General features: G+C 48.9%; 1 protein-coding gene across 1 annotated transcript in view; it reads right to left on the bottom strand.

Moving 5' to 3' along the window:
• Positions 1–23,332, bottom strand: part of DNAH5 (dynein axonemal heavy chain 5) — a 5,174,212-nt gene that overhangs the window by 2,875,849 nt on the left and 2,275,031 nt on the right. The window contains exon 38 of the mRNA XM_078687662.1: positions 487–681. Coding sequence (XP_078543788.1) covers positions 487–681 — 195 coding nt within the window. The remainder of the gene's footprint in view (positions 1–486; positions 682–23,332) is intronic.

The following is a 23,332-nucleotide window of genomic DNA, read 5'->3' as shown; positions in this document are numbered from 1 at the left end:
GTGGCCAGGAAGCAAAGTGTTTCCATATACTACGCATGCCCGCTTGTCCAGCCATTTTGGGAGAGGGTTACAGAGGTGCTAGCTCGAGTCCAGTCTGAGGAGGTCCCAATGAATGCAAAAGAGCTATACTGAACGTGTCAACAGAGAAGTGTTGTGATGTTCTGAAGCCTGGCTATGAAATGTATCTTGTCATCTAAACAGCTGACAGCTTCCCATATGTGTACCGTAACATGGTGTTCTACCATGTGTCGATACATGTATTTAAAATGTCTGCTTCTTTTGACTGTTACAGATAAAATAAAATAAAACATTTAAAAAACATGCTCCAGGCTCACATTTTACGTGCTGTTAGCAAGCTAGTTAAACTTTGCCTATGAATATGTCACAATCATTTCTCTGCAATCGACATTTAGAAATAAACTGTTTTTCAATATCTTCTGTAAAATTATAATTGTAACAAATAATACAAAACTGTAAATGACAGACCTGTTTGGAAAGTTGTTCTTCACACAGTTTGTAGAGGGTGAAGAACTTCCTGGCCAAAACAATGTTGTCAATGAAACCGCAACTAGCTAGCTTGACACGGATGATGATCTGGCGATCTGGAACCATCATGGCTACAGAGCGGAAATTTATCTTCAGGTTCTCAGGTAGTTCCTGCCTTCCAGCATAGCCAGGATTCTGAGCAGGAAACAACATGCATTTAATCAATGCTGGCACAGAAATGATAAGCATTATCAATTGACGGTTATCATGGATAATTCATGAACAGTACAAACTTTCGTCAACTGGCATGTAAAAACAGTCACTTCATAAATAGTATATCCTTTCCCGTTATTCCCTATTAGTGCCTCACAACTGCTATGTAGAAACTTTTCTGAAGTAAAAGAGAGGGCAGTAGGATATATTCAATTCATCATTTCACATTATAATAGGATTGGAAACGATAATTAGCATTATCACAAGCTTTAATTTGTTTTATGCAACAGGAGTCTGCCTTGTTGTGTATGCTCATTGATGGCCCCGCAAATAACCTTCTATGAATTTTCCTGCCTTCCTTCTATCCGAACCAATATTTCTATATAGTCTGCCCTCTCATCGCCTGTCTTTACACGGAATACCTTTTTTTACCTCTCAACTAAACATCCATGGGTAGATTCACTAAAGGTATGACAGGTGCTGTCGAGGAACAAAGAAGAAAGTAAAACAAACAAGTTACTTACCTTCGGTAACGATATATCTGTAAGAAACATTAGTTAGTTAGATTTCTTACCTTAGAATAACCCCAGGCGTCAGACTGGAACTGGAAAGTTTTGCGTAGCAGTACTCCTGCACGTCGGTAGGCATCGTCTGCGGCTCGATGTCCGTCGCCGGCATCGTAATCGCCGGGATGATGTCGTCGGAGTACTTAGACGCAGCCCTCGCGCGCTGACGTCAGTTCTTGTACATAGCTTTCCGCTCCAGGAACACAGAGCCATGCCAGAGACCGACACTGGTGCCATCAAACTAGGGCCCTCAAAGGTAAATAACTTAAACCTAGATATCGGTTCGCAGAATGGGGAGGATGGGTGGGGCGGTAAGGAATCTAACTAACTAATGTTTCTTACAGATATATCGTTACTGAAGGTAAGTAACTTGTTCATCTTTAAGAAGCACGTTAGTTAGATTCCTTACCTTAGAATAGATACCCCAGCAATAGTAACCCCGGTGGTGGGTCTGCAAACCAAGATCACACCAGAAAATCCTGGAGAACGGAACGGCCGAAAAAGCCATCTCTCGGGACTTGGCTTTCCAGGCAGTAGTGTCTAGCAAACGTGTGCAGCGGCGCCCATGTAGCTGCCTGACAGATGTCCTACACGGGGACTCCCTTACCCAGGGCAGTAGTAGCTGCCGTGGCCTGAGTGGAATGGGCACGGACCCCAACCGGAGGCTCCTTCTTCGCCAAGGAGTAACAAACCTTGATGCACAAGACGATCTATCGAGAGATGGTCCGCTTGTGCACCGCCTGCCCCTTCTTAGCGCCCACGTAACCAACAAAGAGCTGATCGTCCACCCGGAACTGGCGTGTGCGATCCAGATAGAATGAGAGCGCACGTTTTGGGTCCAGACGGTGAAGCCTCTCTTTCTCCTTCGAAGGATGCGGAGGCGAAAAGAAGGTGGGCAAGGTGATGGACTGCCCAATGTGAAATGCTGTGACTACCTTGGGCAGGAAGGAAGGACAAGTCCTCAGAAAAACTTTGTCCGGATGGACAGAAAGGAAAGGAGGTTTAGAAGATTGAGGCTAGAGCTCACTCACTCTCCGGGCAGAGGTGATGGCAACCAGGAATGCAGTCTTAAGAGTCAGAAGACAAAGAGGACAGTTATGAAGTGGCTCAAGGGAGAGCACATCAGATATGTCAGAACAAGATTCAAGTCCCACTGAGGCATCACGAAGGGAACAGGAGGGAACATGTGTGTGATGCCTTTCAAGAATCTATTTACAACAGGGGACTTGAAAAGAGAAAGCTGATCAGGAAGCCTTAAGAAGGCTGAAATGGCCGAGAGGTTGCCCTTAAGAGTGCTGAGAGCAGAGCCCTGCTGAGCAAGAGACAGAAGGAAGAGTAGAACCTCTGAAAGGGGGGCAGAGAGGGGATCCACAGCCTTTGCTGTGCACCAAACCACAAATTTGTTCCACCTGCAGGTGTATACCGTTTTCGTGGAGGGAAGCCTGGCTGGCAGAATCACATCACAGACTTCAGGAGGCAAGTCAAATGACCTCAACTGTCGCCGCTCAATCTCCATGCATGGAGGTGGAGACTGGACAGGTTCGGGTGGAGGACCGTCCCCTGATGCTGCGACAGAAGGTCCTCCTGAAAAGGCAGATGAATCGGGGGATCGACTGACATGCTGAGTAGCTCGGGATACCAGTAACTACATGGCCAGTCCGGAGCCACAAGCATGACTTGGGCCCGTTCGCACCTGATCTTCTTCAGCACTCTGGGCAGAAGTGGTATAGGCGGAAAGGCGTACAACAGACCGCAGCTCCACTCGTGATGAAAAGCGTCTCCGAGCGAGCGCCGCCTTGGAAATTCCAATGCGCAGAACTGATGACATATGTATGTCGTTGTTCGTCGGAGCCCATCGCTGACTGTGAAAGCATGCCCTTTGTCATCGAATTCTCCCCTAATATTAGCTTTACCGACATTCTTATTTACAACCCTCCTGGATCAATCAAACATTTTCAAACAGCTCTCCACTCTGCCGTGGCAGAACTGGTTACATCCCGTCAAACTTCACGCTACTTGGCGATTTCAATGTCCATTTTGATAACACCTCTGACAACATTGCCACAGAGATGATAGCAAGTCTGGCTGCAGTTCAACTAGAGCAACTTGTTCCATCTCCAAAACATGTCAAAGGTCACCTCTTAGACCCAGTATTCAGTAATTGTGAACATCTCAAAGTGGGCACTATCAGTCGCCACCCCTGGACAGATCATTTTTTGATCCCCCTTACCTGGACCACATATAAATCACAACCCCTCATCTCTATCCCGCGTAAAATGCGAAACTGGTCTAAACTTCGCATAGACAATTGGACCAACATTCTTACCACTACCAGACCCTCACTCCTTTGCGACCCTCTCTTTAATAATAATGAATATAATAACTGGATCACAAACTCATTGGACTCCATACTCCCCCTTCGTACCTCTGGCTCAAAAAGGCAGCACAAAACAGCGCCTTGGTACTCAGAAGAGGTCAGAGGCAAAAAATGTCTATGCAAGAGACTGGAAAGAAAGTGGCGCATGAGCTATGCCACTACGGACAAAGCCATTTATAGGGAGGCCATTAGGACCTACAAATCCAAAATAAAATCTACACAATCGGCCTATTACAACGAGAAAATAATGTCGGCCAGATCCAAGCCTAAAGAGATATATCAGATAGTAAAAACTCTGATTAGGCTTCCACCTTCCTCGGCCGTCAACTATAATCCACTCTCCCGATGTAATGATTTGGCTAAATTCTTTTTTCACAAAGTAAACACAATCTATCTTTCCTTCCCGGACCCAGATGTAGAGCCCCCCACTCAAGGATCTGACCCAGCCGCGGAAATAGAGGACTCCCGTCAAAACATCTTAGATCATTTTCCCCTGCTGGATTCTGAAACACTCGAGCTCTTAATACACCAAATAAAATCTGGCTCCCCATGTAACCCTGTTCCTCCGAGCACGCTGGTCCTAGCCGATAAAGCTATTCTTCCCACACTCATGGATTTATTGAACTCTTCCATAATGACTGGGACAGTACCACTACTGAAGAAACCCGCCCTCGACCCTGGCAACCCCAACAGTTACCGCCTGATCTCACTGGTCCCCTGGGTAAGCAAGGTACTCGAGAAACATATTAACATCTTCTTAACCAGGTTTCTCGAGTGTAACAACCTGCTTGATGCTTCCAGACGGGGTTCCGCCCCAAACATGGGACGGAAACTGCTTTGTTGGCAGTGACAGAGGAAGCGAGGCGGATCTTGGATCAGGGAGGATCAGTGGCAGTCATCCTCCTTGATCAGAGCGCCCCCTTTGATACGGTAAAGCATAAAATCCTTCTGCGCCGGTTCTTTGACCTAGGAATATCAGTAGAAGCCCTGGCCTGGTTCAAGTCCTTTCTAAGTGACCGGACCTTCCAAGTCTTTGAAGGCGCTTCTGTCTCCGCAAGTAAGCCCCTGGGCTGTGGGGTGCTGCAGGGCTCATCACTGAGCCCTACGCTATTCAATGCATATATGAGACCGCTGGCTGAGATCGTCCGTCCGCATGGTATTAAGATCATTACCTATGCGGACGACACTCAGCTAGTGGTCTCCCTTGTGCAAAATAACGGCCTCCAACCACAGACCAGTCTGACAACATGTTTGGAACAGGTCAAAAGATGGATGACGAAGTCCTGCTTGAAGCTCAACGACGAAAAAACGGAGCTTATGCTTCTTAGCCCATCAGCCCCCTCCACCTTGGAGCTGTTATGGCCCATGAGCATGGGCGTACCCCCCACTCCCAAAGACAACATAACAAGTCTTGGGGTATGCCTGGACAAATCATTGACCTTCAATACACAAGCAACTAAATTGTCAGCTACCTGCTTTGGCCTCATTAGGATGATGAAAAGAATCCTCCCACTCCTTCCTTATGAGGCCAAGCAGATAGTTATGCAAGGCCTAATCCAATCCCGCCTTGATTTCAGTATTGCCCTGTACTTTGGGGCGCCTGAGTACAGTCTGCAAAAACTCCAGCGGATTCAGAATTGTGCAGCACGCACACTGCTTGGAATTTCACGTATAATCCCGATAAAGCCTGGGTTGAGAGCTCTGCACTGGTTCCCTGTCAGGGAAAGAGTCAAATTTAAATCTATGTGCATTGCCCACCAAGCATATTGGAAATCTGGCCCAGAAATCAGTCACTCCTTGATCTCTCCCTACCAACCCAACAAACAACTCCGCTCATCACACACCTTTTTGGCGAAAGTCCCCCAGATCCGGAGAGCTAGAGCAGGAGGCCGGTCTTTCACCTATAATGCATCTAAATTGTGGAACACACTCCCCCTCCATCTTAGAACTAATCCCAATCTGCTGAGTTTTCGTAAACAGCTCAAGACCTTTCTCTTTAACTAAGCCAGACTAATCTTTGGAAAGACTCACTGGAAGGCACTACCCTAGTTTTAGCGCCTGGACGCCTCAGGGCAGCTGCTGCGCTCAACAAAACCCCTTTTCATTTCATTCATTTCATTTCATTTCATTTCATGACATTGCGTGTTCTCTTCGGTGGTGAATAGATCTAACCAAGGCTCTCCCCACTGCTGAAAGAGGCCTTGCGCCACGTCCGAGTTCAGATGCCATTCGTGATCCATCATGCACCTGCGGCTGAGTTCGTCCAACCTGGCGTTCAGAGAACCTGCCAGGTGTTGAACCACCAGGGTGATGCCCTGGTGTTCCAGCCATGTCCAGAGGCGCAGAGCCTCCTGACAAAGGGTCCACAACCCCACCCCGCCCTGTTTGTTGCAGTATCACATGGCGGTGGTGTTGTCCATGAACACCTGCACCACACTTCCCCGGACAGAGGGAAGGAATGCTTTCAGTGCAAGACGGATCGCCCGCAGCTCCAGACGGTTGATATGGAGTCAGGACTCCGCTGGAGACCAGAGGCCCCCCCAACCCAGGAGGCACGCATCCGTCACCACTACGCACTCCGGTTGGGGAAGAGAGAGAGATCTGCCGCTGACCCAATCGCGGTCCGTGAGCCACCACTGCAACTGGCTCGCAGTGCCCTCCGAGATCAGGACGTGGTCGGACAGGTTGCCGTGATGCTGTGCCCACTGAAACTTCAGGTCCCACTGCAGAGCCCACATCCGCCACCTGGCGTGATGCACCAGAAGGATGCAGGAGGCCATCAGCCCCAGGAGCCGCAGCGTCAACCTGACAGAAACTCGGGATAAAAACCGAAAGATCAGAATTAGAGCCTGAATATCCCGAACCCGCTGTTCGGGGGGATAAACCCGAAACTGCGCCAAGTCCAGAACCGCTCTGATGAAAAGGAGCTTCTGAGAGGGGCACAGGTGCGACTTCGGCACGTTGATGGAGAACCCCAGTGAATGCAGGAGGTCGGCCGTAGTCTGGAGGTGGGAGACGACTGTTTGGGGCGAGCCCGCCTTCAACAACCAATCGTCGAGATAGGGGAAGACGGAAACCTCTAATCTGCGCAGATGAGCTGCAACCACCGCCATCACTTTCGTGAACACCTGTGGGGCGCTAGTAAGGCCAAAGAGGGGCACGGTAAACTGAAAGTGCTCGTGGCCTACCGTGAACTGCAGGTAATGCCGGTGGGCCGGCAGGACGGGGATGTGAAAATATGCGTCCTGCAAGTCCAACGCTACCATCCAGTCTCCTGGGTCCAGGGCAGCTAGGACCTGAGCCAAAGTCAGCATCTTGAACTTCTCCTTCCGGAGGAAGCTGTTGACGCTCCGTAGATCCAAGATAGGGCGTAGGTCCCCTTTGCCCTTCTTGGGTACCAGAGAGTAGTGGGAATAGCAACCACGTCCTACTTCTGGCCCAGGAACGTGCTCGATGGCCCCCTTGGCCAAGAGGGCCGTAACTCTCTCCTGGTAGAAGTTGCAAGTTATCCCCTGACATGCCGTGGTACTGCGGTGGCATGGCTGGAGGGGTCGCCTCGAAGGGGAGGGAGTAGCCCCTTCGGACGATTTGCAGCACCCACCTGTTTGACATGATGGTACGCCAGTGGGGGAGGTGATTGCGGACCCTGCCCCCCACTGGTGACGAATGGGCCTGAAATGCCGGACTAGGAAGGCTTAGAGGCAGATGCTGCAGGGGCGGGTGTTGACTGATCCTGCCGGTGTCCCCCGGTACCGCCACGGCAGTACCCACATCCGCGACCACGTTGAGCATGTGTCTGCGGCCTGTGGCTGGCTGGACGTGTGGGGGCGCTCCTTCTTTGGCCACGAAAGGAGCAAGAGGCGGAGGTTTGCTGGCGTTGGCCTAGGCCCAAGGACTTGGCCGTAGCCCTGGGGTCCTTGAAACGCTCCAGTGCACTGTCCACCTTGTCACCAAAGAGGCTACTGCCATCAAAGCGCATGTCCATGAGGGGGGGCCTGGACATCCCCCGAAAAGTTGCCGGCCCTTAGCCAGGCGTGGCGGCGACCTGCCACCATCGTTGCAATCGCCCTACCCAGCGAGTCCGTGGTATCGACTCCAAACCATATGGAGTAGTGTGCTGTGTCCCGCCCTTCCGCTAGGGTTTGGGTGTGCGTTGCCTGAACCTCCTCCGGGCACTGTGGCAGCACTTCCGCAACCGTATCCCACAGAGAGTGGCTGTAACGGCCCAAAAGGCAGGCGGTGTTAACAGACGCAGCCCCAAACTCAGTGAGGAGAACAGTTTCTTGCCAAACTGGTCGTACCTTTTGGATTCCCGATCCGGGGGAGCGGTCGGGAATGAGGTCTGGGAGGTAGATGCCTGGATCACCAGGCTCTTGGGAGTGGGGTGAACGGACAGGAACTTGGGGTCACCTGGAGCCGGGCGGTGGCGTCGGGCCACCTTCCAATCTACAGGGAGGTCTGCAGTGCGCTTGGACCAGGTGCCCACCAGAACGTCAGTGAGGGCTTCATTAAACGGCAGGAGGCGCTCCGGGGAGCTTTCCTGCGGTCTGAGCACCTAAGTGAGGAGGTTAGTCCTCACGGCCATGATAGGGAGCTCAAGAGCCAAGGTCTTGGCCGCCCGTGTCAACACCACACTGTAATCAGCCCCCTCCTCCGAAGCCACGGTAGGAAGGGAGACAAACCCAGTGTCGGGCGAAGTGTCCAGACCACTGGTCTCCCCTAGTTCATCCGTCCAGTCCTGGCTTAACTGGCACTGCTGTGCCAGAGGGTCCTCAGACCCCTCCCAGTCCTCCTCATCCTCCATCTCCTGATAGCCAGGGTAAAAAGATGGAGCCGGGTCGTCGATGAATGGCTCACCCATCGGCGTCGAAGCCGGACTGAAACCGAGGGTGGTGTTGTCCGGGGACAGCGTCGGGGGTGACGCCCTTGGTGACGGCGCCAGCGGAGGGGTCGTAAGCTCGACTGCCGACATCATGGATCCAGGCCTGGATCCTGGGGAGCCCTGCGGCGTCAGGACCAGAGTCGGCGACGGCACCAGGGCCGAAGCACCCAACGGCGCCAGAGCCGCCGGCCCGCCAGGGATCCCAGACGGACCCGCGGGGCCCGAAGGCGCCGCAGCAGGGTCCGACGGAGGGAAGCGGGCCCTCATGGCCGTGAGGAACGCACTGATGTCCTCCGGCGCTGCGTGCAGCCCAGGAACCGGCGGGTGTGGAGCTGGACGCGGTGCTGGCAGCTCCGGCGGAGCCACGTGGGCCGTGTCGCCCGAACACCTGGCCGCATCGCACGAGCGTCGGGGGGAGCCAGAAGAGCGATGACGTCTCTTTGACTTATTCTTTAAGTGCCCCGACTTACCTGAGGACTTCGAGCCCGAGGAGTGGTGGTGACTCGTCGAGCGGCGATGACTGCGGCCCCGCAACCGGTCCCTCGGCCCGTCATCGTGGTCGGCCCCGAGACAGTAAAGGCACCGGCGGTGGGGATCGGTAACCGACATCAAGCGGTTACAATCTGCACAAGGCTTGCACCCAGGCATCCCTACTGGCACCGCGAGTCAAGTTCGACTCGAGAATCGATCCAAAACAGATCAAAAACTTAGTAAAAAAATGACTAGGAGTACTGCTCTTCCCGGATCTGCGCTTGCTGGCGCGGAAAAAATAATAACTGACGTCAGCGCGCGAGGGCGACGTCTAAGTACTCTGACGACGTCATCCCAGCGATTATGATGCCGACGACGGACGCGGAGCCGCAGAAGATGCCTACCGACCCGCAGGGGTACTGCTACGCAAAACTTTCCGGATCCAGTCTGACGCCTGGGGATATTCTCAGGTAAGGAATCTAACTAACGTGTTTCTTTCAGATTTAAAATGTTTATGCACAAGATTACCTGCAAAGGATGTTAAGAGTTGAGCTAAACCGATTACAGTGTTATAATAACTGCAAATTTAAATCCATAAACACATGAATATTTCTTTATTGAAATGCTCCAAGGTTTATGATTTTACAAAGGGGACCACTTGAGAGCCCCTTCGCCTACATTGGACCTCAGTCATCCTACAGGTTCCAGATTGTTTTTCAAATGTGAAAAAAGACATTAATGTGATGAAAATGCCGGGAGTACTATTTGAAACTGCTGCGGCCCTGGCAGGGCACAAGTTTACTAGCCCCAGCTAAAAAGCTTTGGCTCAATTCCTAATACGAATCCTTTGCTCACTGTACCCTGTGTATTAAATATGAGTTGCCTTCCATTATGCTTGACTAACGGCCATGTTTTCTTGTCTATGCTTGAAACTTCAAACCAGAAGTTACCCTCTCAGAGCTGAGACAAGGAGGCACCTTGTCACACAAGGCATGATTTTTTGAAAAGTGCTGTTTCGGTAGAACCTCTGTCTATATGTGTTAATACTTTTGAATGTAGTGTCTGCTCTCATATTTATGGGCTCTTAACGACACCTCACCATTAGAATTTTGAAACATGGTAGCCGATCCTAGAAACTAAGGGGTATATTCACAAGAACGTGTGATAACTACCGCAAGAGTAGCGTAACGCAACTTACACCATCGCAGCCTATTGCGGGAAAATAACCCTGTGTCAATGTGGAATTCACAACAAGGCGGTAGAATGCGATAGACACCAGATAATGCGTAAAAAATCAGCATGAAAATCTACACCGCGCCGCAAAATTGTGAAACGTGAACGCAAAAAAAATGCGATGAGGCCAATCGCGGTACAAAAATCAGAGTAAACCAGCCACAGGCCTGCTAATCCCACACGTTAGGTGGGAAAATGCACTACAAAGGAAAGAGAGAAAAAAAACATTTCAAACTGCATAGCACTATGGATGCACTCGGACCGAGTGCAGAGGACAAGCCGAACCCCACAAGCCCCACAGAGGACCAGCAAGGTACCCCGTGCTCGGGGAAGGGCAAGGACAAGAGGAAGAGGAAAACGGGGTTCAGTCCGCAGGAAGACCGGATCATCGTCACGGAGGTCACAGGACACTACCAACAACTGGTCGGCACCTCCACGGTGGCACTGGAAACCCAAGAGGGAAATATGGCATGCCATTGTCAACAATGTCAACGCAGTTGAAGTGGCGAGGAGGACACCGGAGGAGGTCCAAAGGCGCTGGCATGAAGTGCACAGCCAAACCAAGGAGAAGCTCGTCGGCAACAGGAAGGCAGCAAGGGCGACTGGAGGTGAGAGTCCTGCGACACAGGAGGTGACTGATGAGCTGGAGGAAATGATGGCCACAGTCAGCAGTGTGGGGATAGTGGCAGTAATTGGGGGCCTGGACACAGCACAATAAGCCCTGACCCAACAGCAACAGGGTGAGTAACGACCAGGGACTGGGGGGAGATGGGCACAATGGCGCGCACACATGCACGAATAAGTGTAGCACACTGCACCCCCACAATGATTGTGGAACATGTCACTGAGAGCCTTGACACACTGCAGCACACATAGAAACGCCAAGTAGGCCTCTGTCCACAATGTGCACAGAGGGGACCCCTCCAGATCCCAGACATCACAATGCAGCACACACATAGCAATCACAGAACAACATCAATGACGGCAATGAGGTACAAAGTGCAACGCCAGCACCATAGTACCTGACTCACAACAGGTCCTGTACGTGCGTAGTAACAGTCCACTAATATCTGGCATTGCCTGACACTGTGTGATGAAAAAGCACGGGTACTACCACACATCCATCACGTAGTCGAACAAATACACTGACTGCCATCAAATAGCCAGCTACCCAAAAACAGCCACAAAGCACATTGACATGCAGTCAGAACATATACATCAGCAAATCTCCAACATACATGTACGAATCTGTAACCCTGCTTTTCCCCTTACACATTGCAGAGGGAGAACCAACACCTCCTGCAGAGCAGACCAGACACATCTTCAGTGACGATGAAGAGGACCCCCTGCTCATCTGCACCGACACCCTCCAACGGATCGTAGATAGCCTCCGCACCCCATCCCCAGTAGCAGGGCAGGCCAGCTGCACTGAGGTGAGCCCACCACCTGCACAGACCACACAGAAGGAACACACACATCACCACCGCTGTCTCCCAGCACCACCCAGACCAATTCATGGAGTTCCAACAGTGTCTGGGATCATAAAAGGAAACAACAAGACACCGAATGGCTGCACGTCTTCACTTTGCTGACTCCAAGCAAACAGGCAGAATTCTGGTTGTATATTAACAGGCTCTCAGGGCACAGCCATGATCGTCGCAATGTGGTCACCAGTGACAAATGGATAAACCATGTAACTTCACTATACTGTGTAGCACTTAACTCGCCATCACCGGGATCGAAAAGGCCCCCTCATCACCAAGGGTTGGACTAACACTCCTCCCGTAGACACGCCTTGACTACTCGCGGCTGGGAACTCGAAAACCATTGAAGAAACATCTGAAGTATTGGCCCCCGAGGATCGTGTGATGACAATTTTAAAACATATCAGAAAAGACGGGGCTCCAGGCCCGGCGCCTACCAGGTCATCTTTTCAAAGAAGATTGCAACTTCTGGGGAACCATACTCACACCACTTTATCAGTACTGTATGATAAACGCAACAGTCCAGAGACATGGAAAGGCTCCTTGTTGCAACTTATCCATAAAAAGGGAGACACTGGGGACCCCTCAAATTACAAGCTCATTGCCCTGCTGGACATCGAGGCGAAAGAATACGCCAGCCTTCGTCCTGCAAGATTTACAGGATTGGGCTAATTCTACCCGCATACCAAACAAGCCTCAGGCCAGGAGTATCTAAACCGGACAACATTTTAGCTCTCGGCTACTTAATAGATCAGTCTGGGCAGAAAAACTTGCCTCCTCTCTTGACATGTTTCGTTGATTACTCTGCCGCTTTTGACGGAGTCAATCGGCGTCTGTTGTGGCGGAAACTGCAAGACTGGGGGATACCGGCAAACCTGTTGAAAGCCATAATCAGTCTTTACACAGGAACTTGGGTACAGGTAAAAACCGTGACAAATTCAGCCACTAAAAAGATCCCAACAGAGAGAGGGTTAAAGCAAGGCTGGGTATTGGCTCCTCTGCTTTTTAATCTTTATATGGCAGACCTCGGAAAAATGATATCTAATGCTAACCTTTTACTCCCCCAAAATTGGCCTAAATAGATTATGTTTAATGCAGTACGCAGACGATTTGGTGTTACTGGACCACACAGAAATAGGCATGCAAAGATTACTAGATGCACTAAACATTTACAACAACAACGAATTACGAGTGAACGCAGGAAAAACAAAGGTAGTGATATTTGGGAAATACACCAATAAACTCAGACAACAGTGGAGACTGGGCAATTTAAAAATAGTAACAGCGACCAAATACAACAAGCATTGGCATAGCCAATAGGTCTCGCTTTTGGGACCTTAAAAGTGTTTAGTTATCCAGCACAATATCCTTGGTGCAACAACATCAACTGGTGCATGGCTTAACACGTATAATGTCCCAAAGGCGAGACCTATTGGCTATGCCAATGTTTTTCAATGCGTTTGATGCCAGCAGGGCACTCTGAAACACAGGATGATGTTCCGCTCCCACGGAAAGGAAGGATTGAAAGGGAACATCCAGCACTGCACTGCACTTCTGGTTGCTTTTTATCCTCACCCTCAATTTGCATAACATAAGGCACCCTTCTCAGCCCTGGGCACTGCAGAAAAACGCAATCAACGAGAAATTGTGGCAACTGCTTTCTAAAATGGGGTCAACTGCAACACAACAGCAACAAGGTGATGGATGCAAAGCTTGAATTCATCCTAGACACTGGCGATCAGTCAGTTAGATTCCAGTCTACCGTTCTTGGCCCACCATGCCACACTAGACAAAGGCCCACCTTATGCAAATCAGTACTAACCCCGCTCATGGGAACAGCCCACCAAACTGCCAGGCCTAAAATGGTGCAGCAGAGGATGTGCCGCCACTGTGATATTTTTAAAATGCAATTCTTGTTTGAAATAAATACGTCTTCTATTTCTAAACACTGAGGAATGTGTTATGGGGGGCACACAAACACATCAATAAATATTACCCAGAAACAATGAGAAAAATACTATCGTAGCAAAAGTACACCTCAATACAGCAGAATAAATTGTGTCCCTGTGTGGGTGGGTAGACGGGTAAAGAGCAGATCCAGTAACACGTATGTGCTAAGTGTCAGAATTTCAACATTACTGTACGTGATTTTGAAAATTTTACTTCAGAATATTCGGAGTAAACTACATTTGTGAAATATGAACCAAAACCAGCTAAAGCTATGATGCCCCAGCAGTTACTGCAGTGTAAAAAAAGCACATTCTTTTGTATTCCATTTCATACTGTAGAGAGCCTCGTATGTGTGTCATAAAGGAAAGAGGCTTGACATGGCTGGTCCTACATATGATACCACACTCACTGCCTCACCCCACTCCAGCCCACCGCACCACTGTGACTGCATCACTTCTCCCATGGCCCTGTGCGTCATCTCTTGCCTGCAGTCGACATGTCAACGAACAGTACTGTGCTATGACAATTAACATGACACTTTCTACCCCACAACGACCAAGATGCTGAGCCAGAGAAAAACAGTTCCCATAGTGACAACAGGCCAGTGAGGGCCGGCTTTAAGGCAGTGCGACTGTTGCGGCTGCACTGGGCGCTGTACCAGGGGAATGGGGGGCACTGATCTCTGAGGGGGTGCTGTTTGGCAATAACATGGGCTTTAAAAGCATCTGCTGCAAATTTGCTAATGCTTCCAGGATTCTGGCAGTAATTAAAATGTCAGATACCTCTTGTGATTAATATTCGGGCTAGAGAGAGATGAAAGTTTTGTCCACAGTTTGACTCGCCATAAAGTAGCGCAGAGGGTTAACATGGCTGCTGCAAAGAACAGATCTGTTTTTTGTGTGGGTAGCTGAGCGGATTAGTAAAGCCAGCCTACACCAGCGCTGTAAAGCAAGTGAAACGTATGTGAGAGAGGGGCTCTGGAGAGATGAGGGGCACTTTTGTAGGGTGGCAAAAACGATTGTCACAAAGGGCGTCACCAGCACTAAAGCCGGCCCTGGGGCCAATGGTCCCGAAAAACCACCCTGATACTCGCAAGCAAAGAATCAGCAAATGTGTCATTATATGCAGCATATGACCAAAAACCATCTCTCCTCGGCAAAGCTCCTTCATTCCCTTTGCCTCGATATGGAAACACGTAAAATGCAATGTAAGCACGTGTAACTGATTAACGTGTACATATGTGCGATGTAAAATAACTGCTGCCATTGGGCGAGGCCTTCTAGCAATACTGTAATAAATAAATAGTATTTTCCCATTTACATATTTACGGTTCAGTAATGTAAGTTCAACCAGAACCCGGATACACACAACACTGTTTTAGGGTAGCTTGTGGTCGAGATGCGACTGGTCTAAAACCTCTGGGAAGGCTAGCTGAAAGAGGAAAGAATAGCGAGTTGTTAACTGGTGGAAAACAAACCATTCATAGAATGTCTACACGGTGTACTAACCTTATGAGGCTATCATTGCTGCGTACTTGTTTATTTACATAGTGCGGCAGGCTAGATCAATAATGCCAGGAAAGAAAACAATATGTCATGTACTGTACAGTGAGTGAGAAAACACACACACATGCATACACACACACACACACCCATACACGCATACACACACACAGACACAGCCACACACACACGCACACACACGGATGCAACCCGGCAAGGAACGGCGATCTGCTTAAACAAAAGACAATTCAGAGAATCAAAACAAAGACTGAGGGCTTCCCAAGCCTGCATTGTCCGTCTCAGAGCAGTAAGGGTAGAGCTCATGATCTGTGGGAACAATGCACGTGTGTGGAAACTAACCAGTTTCATCCCAGTGAAATCAGTGGAAGATTCGTCAACATAAAAAATCTGTATCAGTCACTCGAGAGCCGCAAATGGATAATGTCCTGGAGGAAGCTACCCCAATCAACAGACGATGAAGGTTCACTTAAAGGAGGCACCACACTTGAGGCAGCTGTAGTGGTAGGGTTGAGAGGCAGAGAGTTTTTTTTTTTATTGGGCCCTAGAAAAGGCCATAGGTTCTGGTCTCTAGCTGTGGTGGCGACTGAAACTTTTTACTGGTGCCCATTACCTTGGATAAAAGGGCACACTCCCTCTGAGAGCTGGACTTGCCAGCGGTGCCAAAGATGAGCAGATAATGATTATTGTGTCATTCGTATCTATGCCCTGAGAAATTTCCAGAATTCAGCCTGTATTCAAAGCCTGTGTTAACATCTTTACCGCTTGAACAATGGTGAAAAAGACTGCAGATTATTGTGGTTGTGCTCCGGGCCCATTCCCCCCGAACTGTGAGTATCTGAAGTCATGAATATTAATTGTGTGGAACCATAACAGAACACGTACAGTAACATTCTTTCCTTTTAAATCAGAAACGGAATGTACCGGGGTAGGTAAAGTGCCACATTCAACTTGTGTCCACATGCTCATGCATCACCCTGGCGCATAGAAGCCAGGACGCTTTTTCAAACACACATGAATGCTTAAAAAATGCTTCTCAGTACCATACTTGTTCAACCTGTACCTGGCAGAGGTGTTTTCAACACTCAACAATGTCAACTCGCATCCCCCAAACTGTCTGATTTTAGAGCCTATCTCATGCTGTACGCTGACGATGTTGTCTCGATCACAAAGGTAGGCCTACAACGGCTCACCGCCTCAACAGCCACATATGCAGCAAAACATGGGCTCAAAGTCACTCTTTTAGTAACTTAAAGGCCATGCAAATTAACACAGGAAGATCTTCACATTCTGCTTGGACAGCTCAGCTATGGAGCATGTGACAGAATACAAGAATTTAGGCGTAATCTTTGATTCAAATGGTACTTTCAACAAACAGTGCAGCTCGATACAAAGGAAAAAAAACTCCCTTACAAATGTTTTCTGCTCCTTAAGGAACTCTTTAAAAGTGCTGTCACTCCAACTGCTCCCACAAGTGATGGGTGCCAAACATGTCCTTCTATTGCATGTGGTGCAGAGGCACTCAGGGGGAAAGCTGATAAAACAAGCATTGGCCGCGCGGCAGTAAAGCCGTGCGGCAGTGAAAGTGGCTGCAGGGGGAGGGGGTATGGGCGATTTCCTTTCGGGAGCGTGCGACCGTATAGCGCCGTGCGCTCCCGAAAGGAAATCACCAAGATGTGCATGCGTTGCATTGCAAGCAATGCAAGGTGTGCACATCTATGCTGATAAAGCTCTGCCGATGGAATTAGGTCTCCTCCTATGCAGCACATGCGCGCTGAATAGGAGCGAGACCTAAAAACCTGGGTGTGTGGCTGATGAGCAACGGAAAACCCACAGCACACATTGCTTCAATTGAAACAAAAGCTAAAGCAGTAACGTTCGGTCTGTGCAAACTGAATTCCAAGCTAAGCAGCCCGTCAATCAAAGCAACTAGAAAGGATATAAATGCAAAACTCCTCCCGGCAATCACATATGGTCAGATAGCATTCCCAGCAGCTTTCATTAACACTATGGAACATGCCAATTGTCGCGCATTTAAACAAATCTTTCAGATTCCCGCCCACGCTTGCAATGCTCTGGTGTGATTGGAATTTGGGCTGAATAAACAGAGATATGAGCATTGGGCCTCAATGGAGCGGCTCCATCGAGGGGTTTGCGCAGCCCCCGCACACAATGAAGTCAATTCTAAAGATAATTTTTATGAAAGGAATCAACCAGTGGCGTGAAGGCCTGCATATTGCCAGCAGTGAACCAAACAGCAGGATTTTTACTCACCAGCCTGATACCCTAAAGTCCATACTGAAAAAACAAGTCAGAGTATTATCAAAGGAACAAGACTTGAAGGAACTGAATTCATCTAGTAGTAATATTGGGATACTTGCAAGTTCCTATGAAGACCTCCTACGGCAGCCATACCTCGACATGGCATTAAACAAGACGATTTTAAAACAAATTTTTATGGTGCGACTTATGGTCTTGTCGATCAAAGACAACAACAGGCGCTAGAAAACCTCAGCGGCAATAACAACTTGCAGACTTTGCCACAAACATGAGGAATCCTTGGTCCATCTGGTTTGTACATGTCATTGTTTGTTACACGCACTACGCACTTGATTGAAACCCTTGTTGCTAAAACATGGGGTGCCAACCTGTGCTGAAGCTATGAAACTGCTTTTTAATCTGGAGACTCCAATTTAATTGGCAACGTTTGCAAAGTTTGCATACAAGGCTAAAGAACTCTTTGGTAAAGCCGGCACATGGCACCTTTGAAATGAAATTACTTGGCGCAAAGAACTTATGCTTCATTTAGGATTGTAAATGTTTTACTTTATTGAAATGAAACCGCCTACGTATATTTAGTATTCAGTTTAATTATGCCATTGTTGGCCTCATGTATTTTAACAAAACATCGAAACTTTTTACCTAAAATATGGTTTGAACATTCCGAAGAAAAGTATGAATTCATTTTATAACTTGGTGACTCCATCCCTCCCCTGCAAGACTTGCAAAGTTTGCATACAAGGGGCATGACCCTTCAGTATGGAATTGATTTATTGCCTTCATACCAGTACTTTATTGATTTTATCTATTTTTAAGCCCCCTTTATAAAAAGCATCATTGTTTGTTTTAGCAGATACAACATATCAAAACTCGGTAGGTATGCATTAACTGTAACGAAGTAAGTGAGATTTTATTTGAATTTTTTGTAACAATTTTTATCAATTGACACGATAAACTACTCAGACTCAGATGTGGCATTGCCAGTTGGAGTTTTCTAACCAGCTGCGGGTGAGCTTCGAACTTGTGGCAGCCAAACTCGATGCCATACGTGGGTGTCTGAGTCCCATCAGGGACCACCTACAGTCCCTATCGGACACCCCCTGTACGCACCATGCACCAGCACAGATCTTGGCTGACCTCGCTGGGGCAATGAACAATCATACAAGAGCTGAGTAATCAGACAGGCACCAGCGATCAGAGCACAGAGTTGGCACAGATGCAGAGGTCAATGAAGACCATGGAGCAGATGCAGGCTGGAAGTATGTCTGCCACGGCTGGACACCAGCAAGTAGTAACTGGGAACCTCAATGCCCCACAGTACTTCATCTTCCCATTTCTGCCATTGAGCCGTTCCCAGATGACTGCAGCGGGAACTTTGACACACACAGCTCCAAGCCCGTCATGCATCCGTGACACACAGTGATGCTGCCCCATCACTGTCGCAGTCTGTTGTGTCAGTGGCACACACTAATGCAGCCATCACCCCACCATACACACCGGTCACAGAACCTGTATCAGGGGAGTAAGAAGGGGAGGGGAAATACTGTGTGAGGAGGTGACAGTAGCATCCATCACCGCCCTGTGCCCTGTCCCTGCCTTCTGATGACCTATGCAGCATGCCCTGGGAAAACCTCCTTCTGACCCCCGGAAAACTCTGTGACATTCACCCCATTGCAAATCATCAATAATCTCACAACCCCCCCACACTATAGCCCCACACCCATGTGTTGAATGAGGCTGTGGGTAGGAGTGACCAAATCTGTAGCAGCCCAGGAGTGCTGTCCTACTTCACATGTTACAACAGCACTGCAAGTCGCAAACCCACTTACAAACATCTGTGTGGCAACATTCCATTATGATGTATGACAGTGCTCAACATGGTCAGGGGTTGCACACCATACTCACATTGTTGTAGTATCGTAAGTGCACATGTCAGCCAGCACCTATCCCGCGACAATGTCTGGCTCACAGAGGTTGAACTTGCAAAAGGGACACACCACCATTGCACATGCATCAGTCAGTTCCTCCCTGTGTAGGGACGATGCTCATTGTGGGACACGAGTGGACAATCAAATGAACACACCACACACTTAGAAACCAGTGGGGTGACATGGACTTTATTGGGATGTGCGTGTCAGTACGGACGAGGCAACGGCCACAACAGGCAGGTACATGCTTACAACACTTGCACGCAGCATTGGTACATGTCGAGGTTCAGAGATAGTTTTTTGTTTGTTTTAAATGGACGAAGATCATCACGGATGGCAACGCTCCCAGCCCACCTTCCCGAGCTGGATGAGTCATGTGTTGCTTGGCATCTGCCCATTGTCCCGTGTGAGGGGGCACGACTCACTGCCCATGGGATCTGCATGGTGCTCTGCCACCAGGGTGCACATTTTGTCTGCTCTGCTGACAGTGCTCAGGTGAAAGGGTCTGACTTGTTCACATGTCTTGCCTCAGTGCTGTGTGTGTGCTCTCCCCCAGCAGTGTGTCCGCATTGGCAACGTTGCCAAACGAAACTGTGTTGCTACAACCATGGACCCACCTCACCTTGCACAGGTGTGTGTACACACGCGTTTTTACACATGCATGCATCCAGGGATTGGACGAAGGCAGATGTGCCCTCTGTTGTGGTGGCACATGTGAGCAATCCCCACGTAACAACAAGTCGTTGGGACCTGTGTTGTGGGTGACAGTCGGATGTGGCTGCAGGGACGTAGTTACTCGTCCATGAATGCTGCGCAGCTTCATATGCAATGTGTTCCAATAGTACGTCGTTGTCGTGTTGAAGGAACACCAGGGTAAGCCAATCCATTAGCTGGTCGTGGCAGGTGTGCTCAGTACATGCCGTTTTACCAATCCGCAATACAGCCCAATAGGGTAGCGCCTCGATGTGGTCACTGCACACGAGGAATTGTGCAACCTCCTGTGCACAACTGCCAATGCATACCCAGGATGTCAAGGCATCCCATGCTTGGCTGTCTTGGTTACACTCCTGTTCGTGTTCCAACAGGGGGCGCACACTCAAGTAATAGTCCAATTCATCTACGGTTGTGTTGGATAGGCAGACTTCCATGGGACACTCGAATGTGCATGTTCGGCAGTGGAACCAGGGCTGGACGCAGGTGATGTAGGCAATGCGGAAGCTGAGCCAGTAACTGATCCGCAGCACTGCCAGTGGCACTGCACCCAGTAAATGCAGCATGAATGCACGGTAGTGTCCCTCGTGAAGGGGGTTGTGCATGTGCCCGGTATGGCCTGTCATTGCCTTGGTACGTCTCGTGGAACCCGCACTCTTCTGTGCTGCAGCAGTAATGTGGAGGATATGAGCAATGGTTCGAATGTGTGTGCAACGTTGGGCAGCATGGGGTGCTGTTTCCGTGTGAGTCAAGGACATCCCATGCGGGTGTACCGCAGGCAGGGCCTTTGATGTGCGGGGTGTGGATGAGTCAGATAGTTCTTTTGCGCAATGCGTGGTGTGAGAGTCGCCCGCATCTGCCATGGCATCTCTCTCAGGGTGGTCCAGGCGCGTTCTGGACCAAGGTCAGAGGTGCAGTGGTCCTCCCGCCTTCTGCATTGGGACAATGGAGCTTTGTAGGTTTGTCTGACTACTCCTTGCATTTTCAGAATGTGATGTGGCTTTGTGGCTGCAATTGGGACACGGCCTTGGGCTCATGGTGTACGGATGGCCATACACACACATGTTGGCATGTGGTGTCTGGTGCCCTGCAAGGCCTTGCACTGCTTGTGCAGTCTCACTCCGTCTCTCTCCCTCTCTTTCCTTTGTTGGGCGCATGGCACACCTTCTTCTGTTGTATTTCGTCTTCCAGGCTGTGTCCTACTGATTGTCTAGTGTGGACCCGCTAGGACTCAACCAAATGGTTTTGTATTATTTTTGTTTGTATGGTGTTTTGTGTTGGTGATTGCATTGATATATGGCTGGTTCTCAGAGTAAAGAGAACGTTATTGTTTGATTAATTAAAACCATTACAATAGGAAACATACATCAGGGAGAAATAAAACCAAAAAAAACACGTGTCTAATCTCTAAAAAATATTTTTTCCTTTAAGAATATTCCTGTGAATGTCCGTTTTAGTCCATTTGTATCATCACAGTGAGTTTAAAAGCTAACATTCATCTAAAAAATGGATTAAAAATTAAAAATAAAAAGAATTACTTCGCATAGTTGTACAACCTCATAGTGAGTATTAGAAAAATATTTGGGAGCCGTTGTTGTCCCTTGTGGTTTAACATCTGCTAAAAACACAGAGTAAAACCATGGTTATTGAGAATACATAATAGGTACTACTGAAGGCGAGAATCTGCTAATATGGTAAAGACACTACATATGATGGCTTAATGGTCCTAGAACACACGGGGCCCAGAAATAGTCTGTGTAAAGAATGAGGCCATGGTCAACTGCTATTTGATGGAACAGAGGAGTTGGTCCTCCCATTTATTGTTGACTATTGTTTACTTGCTGGCTTCTCCGTTTGTAAATCTTCTAACTGCTCTTGTCATGAACTTGGTACACCGAATATTGAGCATTGGGTTGTCCGGGTTCATTGATGCAAGTATAGCTTGTCTGCACGTGCGAATGCCAAGTTTATTCCATTCGCTCTTTAACATGATCTTCCGGTCGTCGAGCAGTGCAGGACAAAGGCATGCCAAGTGCTCAATTGATTCCTTGCTACTCCCACAGCCCCTGCACAATACATTGGTATTTACGCATTGCCAGCTTGGCAGGTGATACAGGAATGGCCATTCGTCTATTCTGAGGGCCATGAATCTTTTTTTCCACAGCGCAGAGAAAGTACATGACAGGTATGGGGCCATAATCCCTGGCTTGAACCATGATACAATTGTCCAAGTGTGCTTACGTTCGGCCAGTTGAGCTCTGTCTGAATAAAATGACCAGAGGCGGACATTCCTTTTGATGTGGATTTTGAGTGCCTGCTGCGATGGGTTCAAATTCCAGATTTCTTCAAAATCCAGGAGTTTTAGTGAGTCTTGACGATGGCGCCAGTATGATCAACCAAGCTGACCGACTGAGATTTCCTGCCACAGGAGTGCCTCCAAGCTTCCTTTTCTGGAGCTTCGCAACTTATTACACATCCTGATGAATGCTCCAGGCCCTACTGCATGATGATCTTGAAGGCCAAACTCAAGACGTATTTGAGCTGGGGATGAGGATTTCGGAAGGCTCAATGCTTGTTTGAATGTTCTTGTTGTTATTTTATTTACAAGACTGTTGTCCTTCCCTTGCATAATCTCTTGGCCGTAGGTGAGGAAGCTGGTAATTTTTGCCTTCATGACGGTTATGAGTGGGGTCAGGGATGGCCCGCAAAGTTGTCTGGCAAGGGTCTTAAAGGCAACCTGGATTTACAGGGCTTTAGCTTCTACCTCATCTCTGTGTTTGGAAAAAGAGCCCCTTCTGTCCATGTGGACCCCCAGGTACTTATAAGAGATGGCTTTATCTACACTTTTACCATTGTATAACCAATCACCGCCTCCGTATTTCCTTGACCCAAAGGTGATTGCCCTTGACTGGTTCTCCATTTTCTTGCCAGGTATGTATGTTGACTTTCCTGCTTGTGCGACCTGAGACAACATATTTGCTTTGTGATTCGCGGTGTTGGTGTGCAATTTCTTGGTCCGGGCTTGGGGTGGACCCGGGGGAATGTTGCGGGCATGGGAGTGGTGTCGGTGGGTGTTGTGACCCTCTTGGGTGTCCGTTCTGCATGTTCAGTTGCTCCATGGCATCTGTTTATCTTCAGGTGTGGCAGTGGGCTGTTCTCCCTTTTGTGGTGCAGACTGTGATCCGACTTTGCACCAGGTCAGAGTAGGTGTAAAATTCCTGCTTCTAACGC

Source organism: Lissotriton helveticus, chromosome 4_1 (genome assembly GCF_964261635.1).
Source record: "Lissotriton helveticus chromosome 4_1, aLisHel1.1, whole genome shotgun sequence".
Taxonomy (NCBI): Eukaryota; Metazoa; Chordata; class Amphibia; order Caudata; family Salamandridae; genus Lissotriton; species Lissotriton helveticus.
This window is presented reverse-complemented; position numbering and strand designations above follow the sequence as displayed.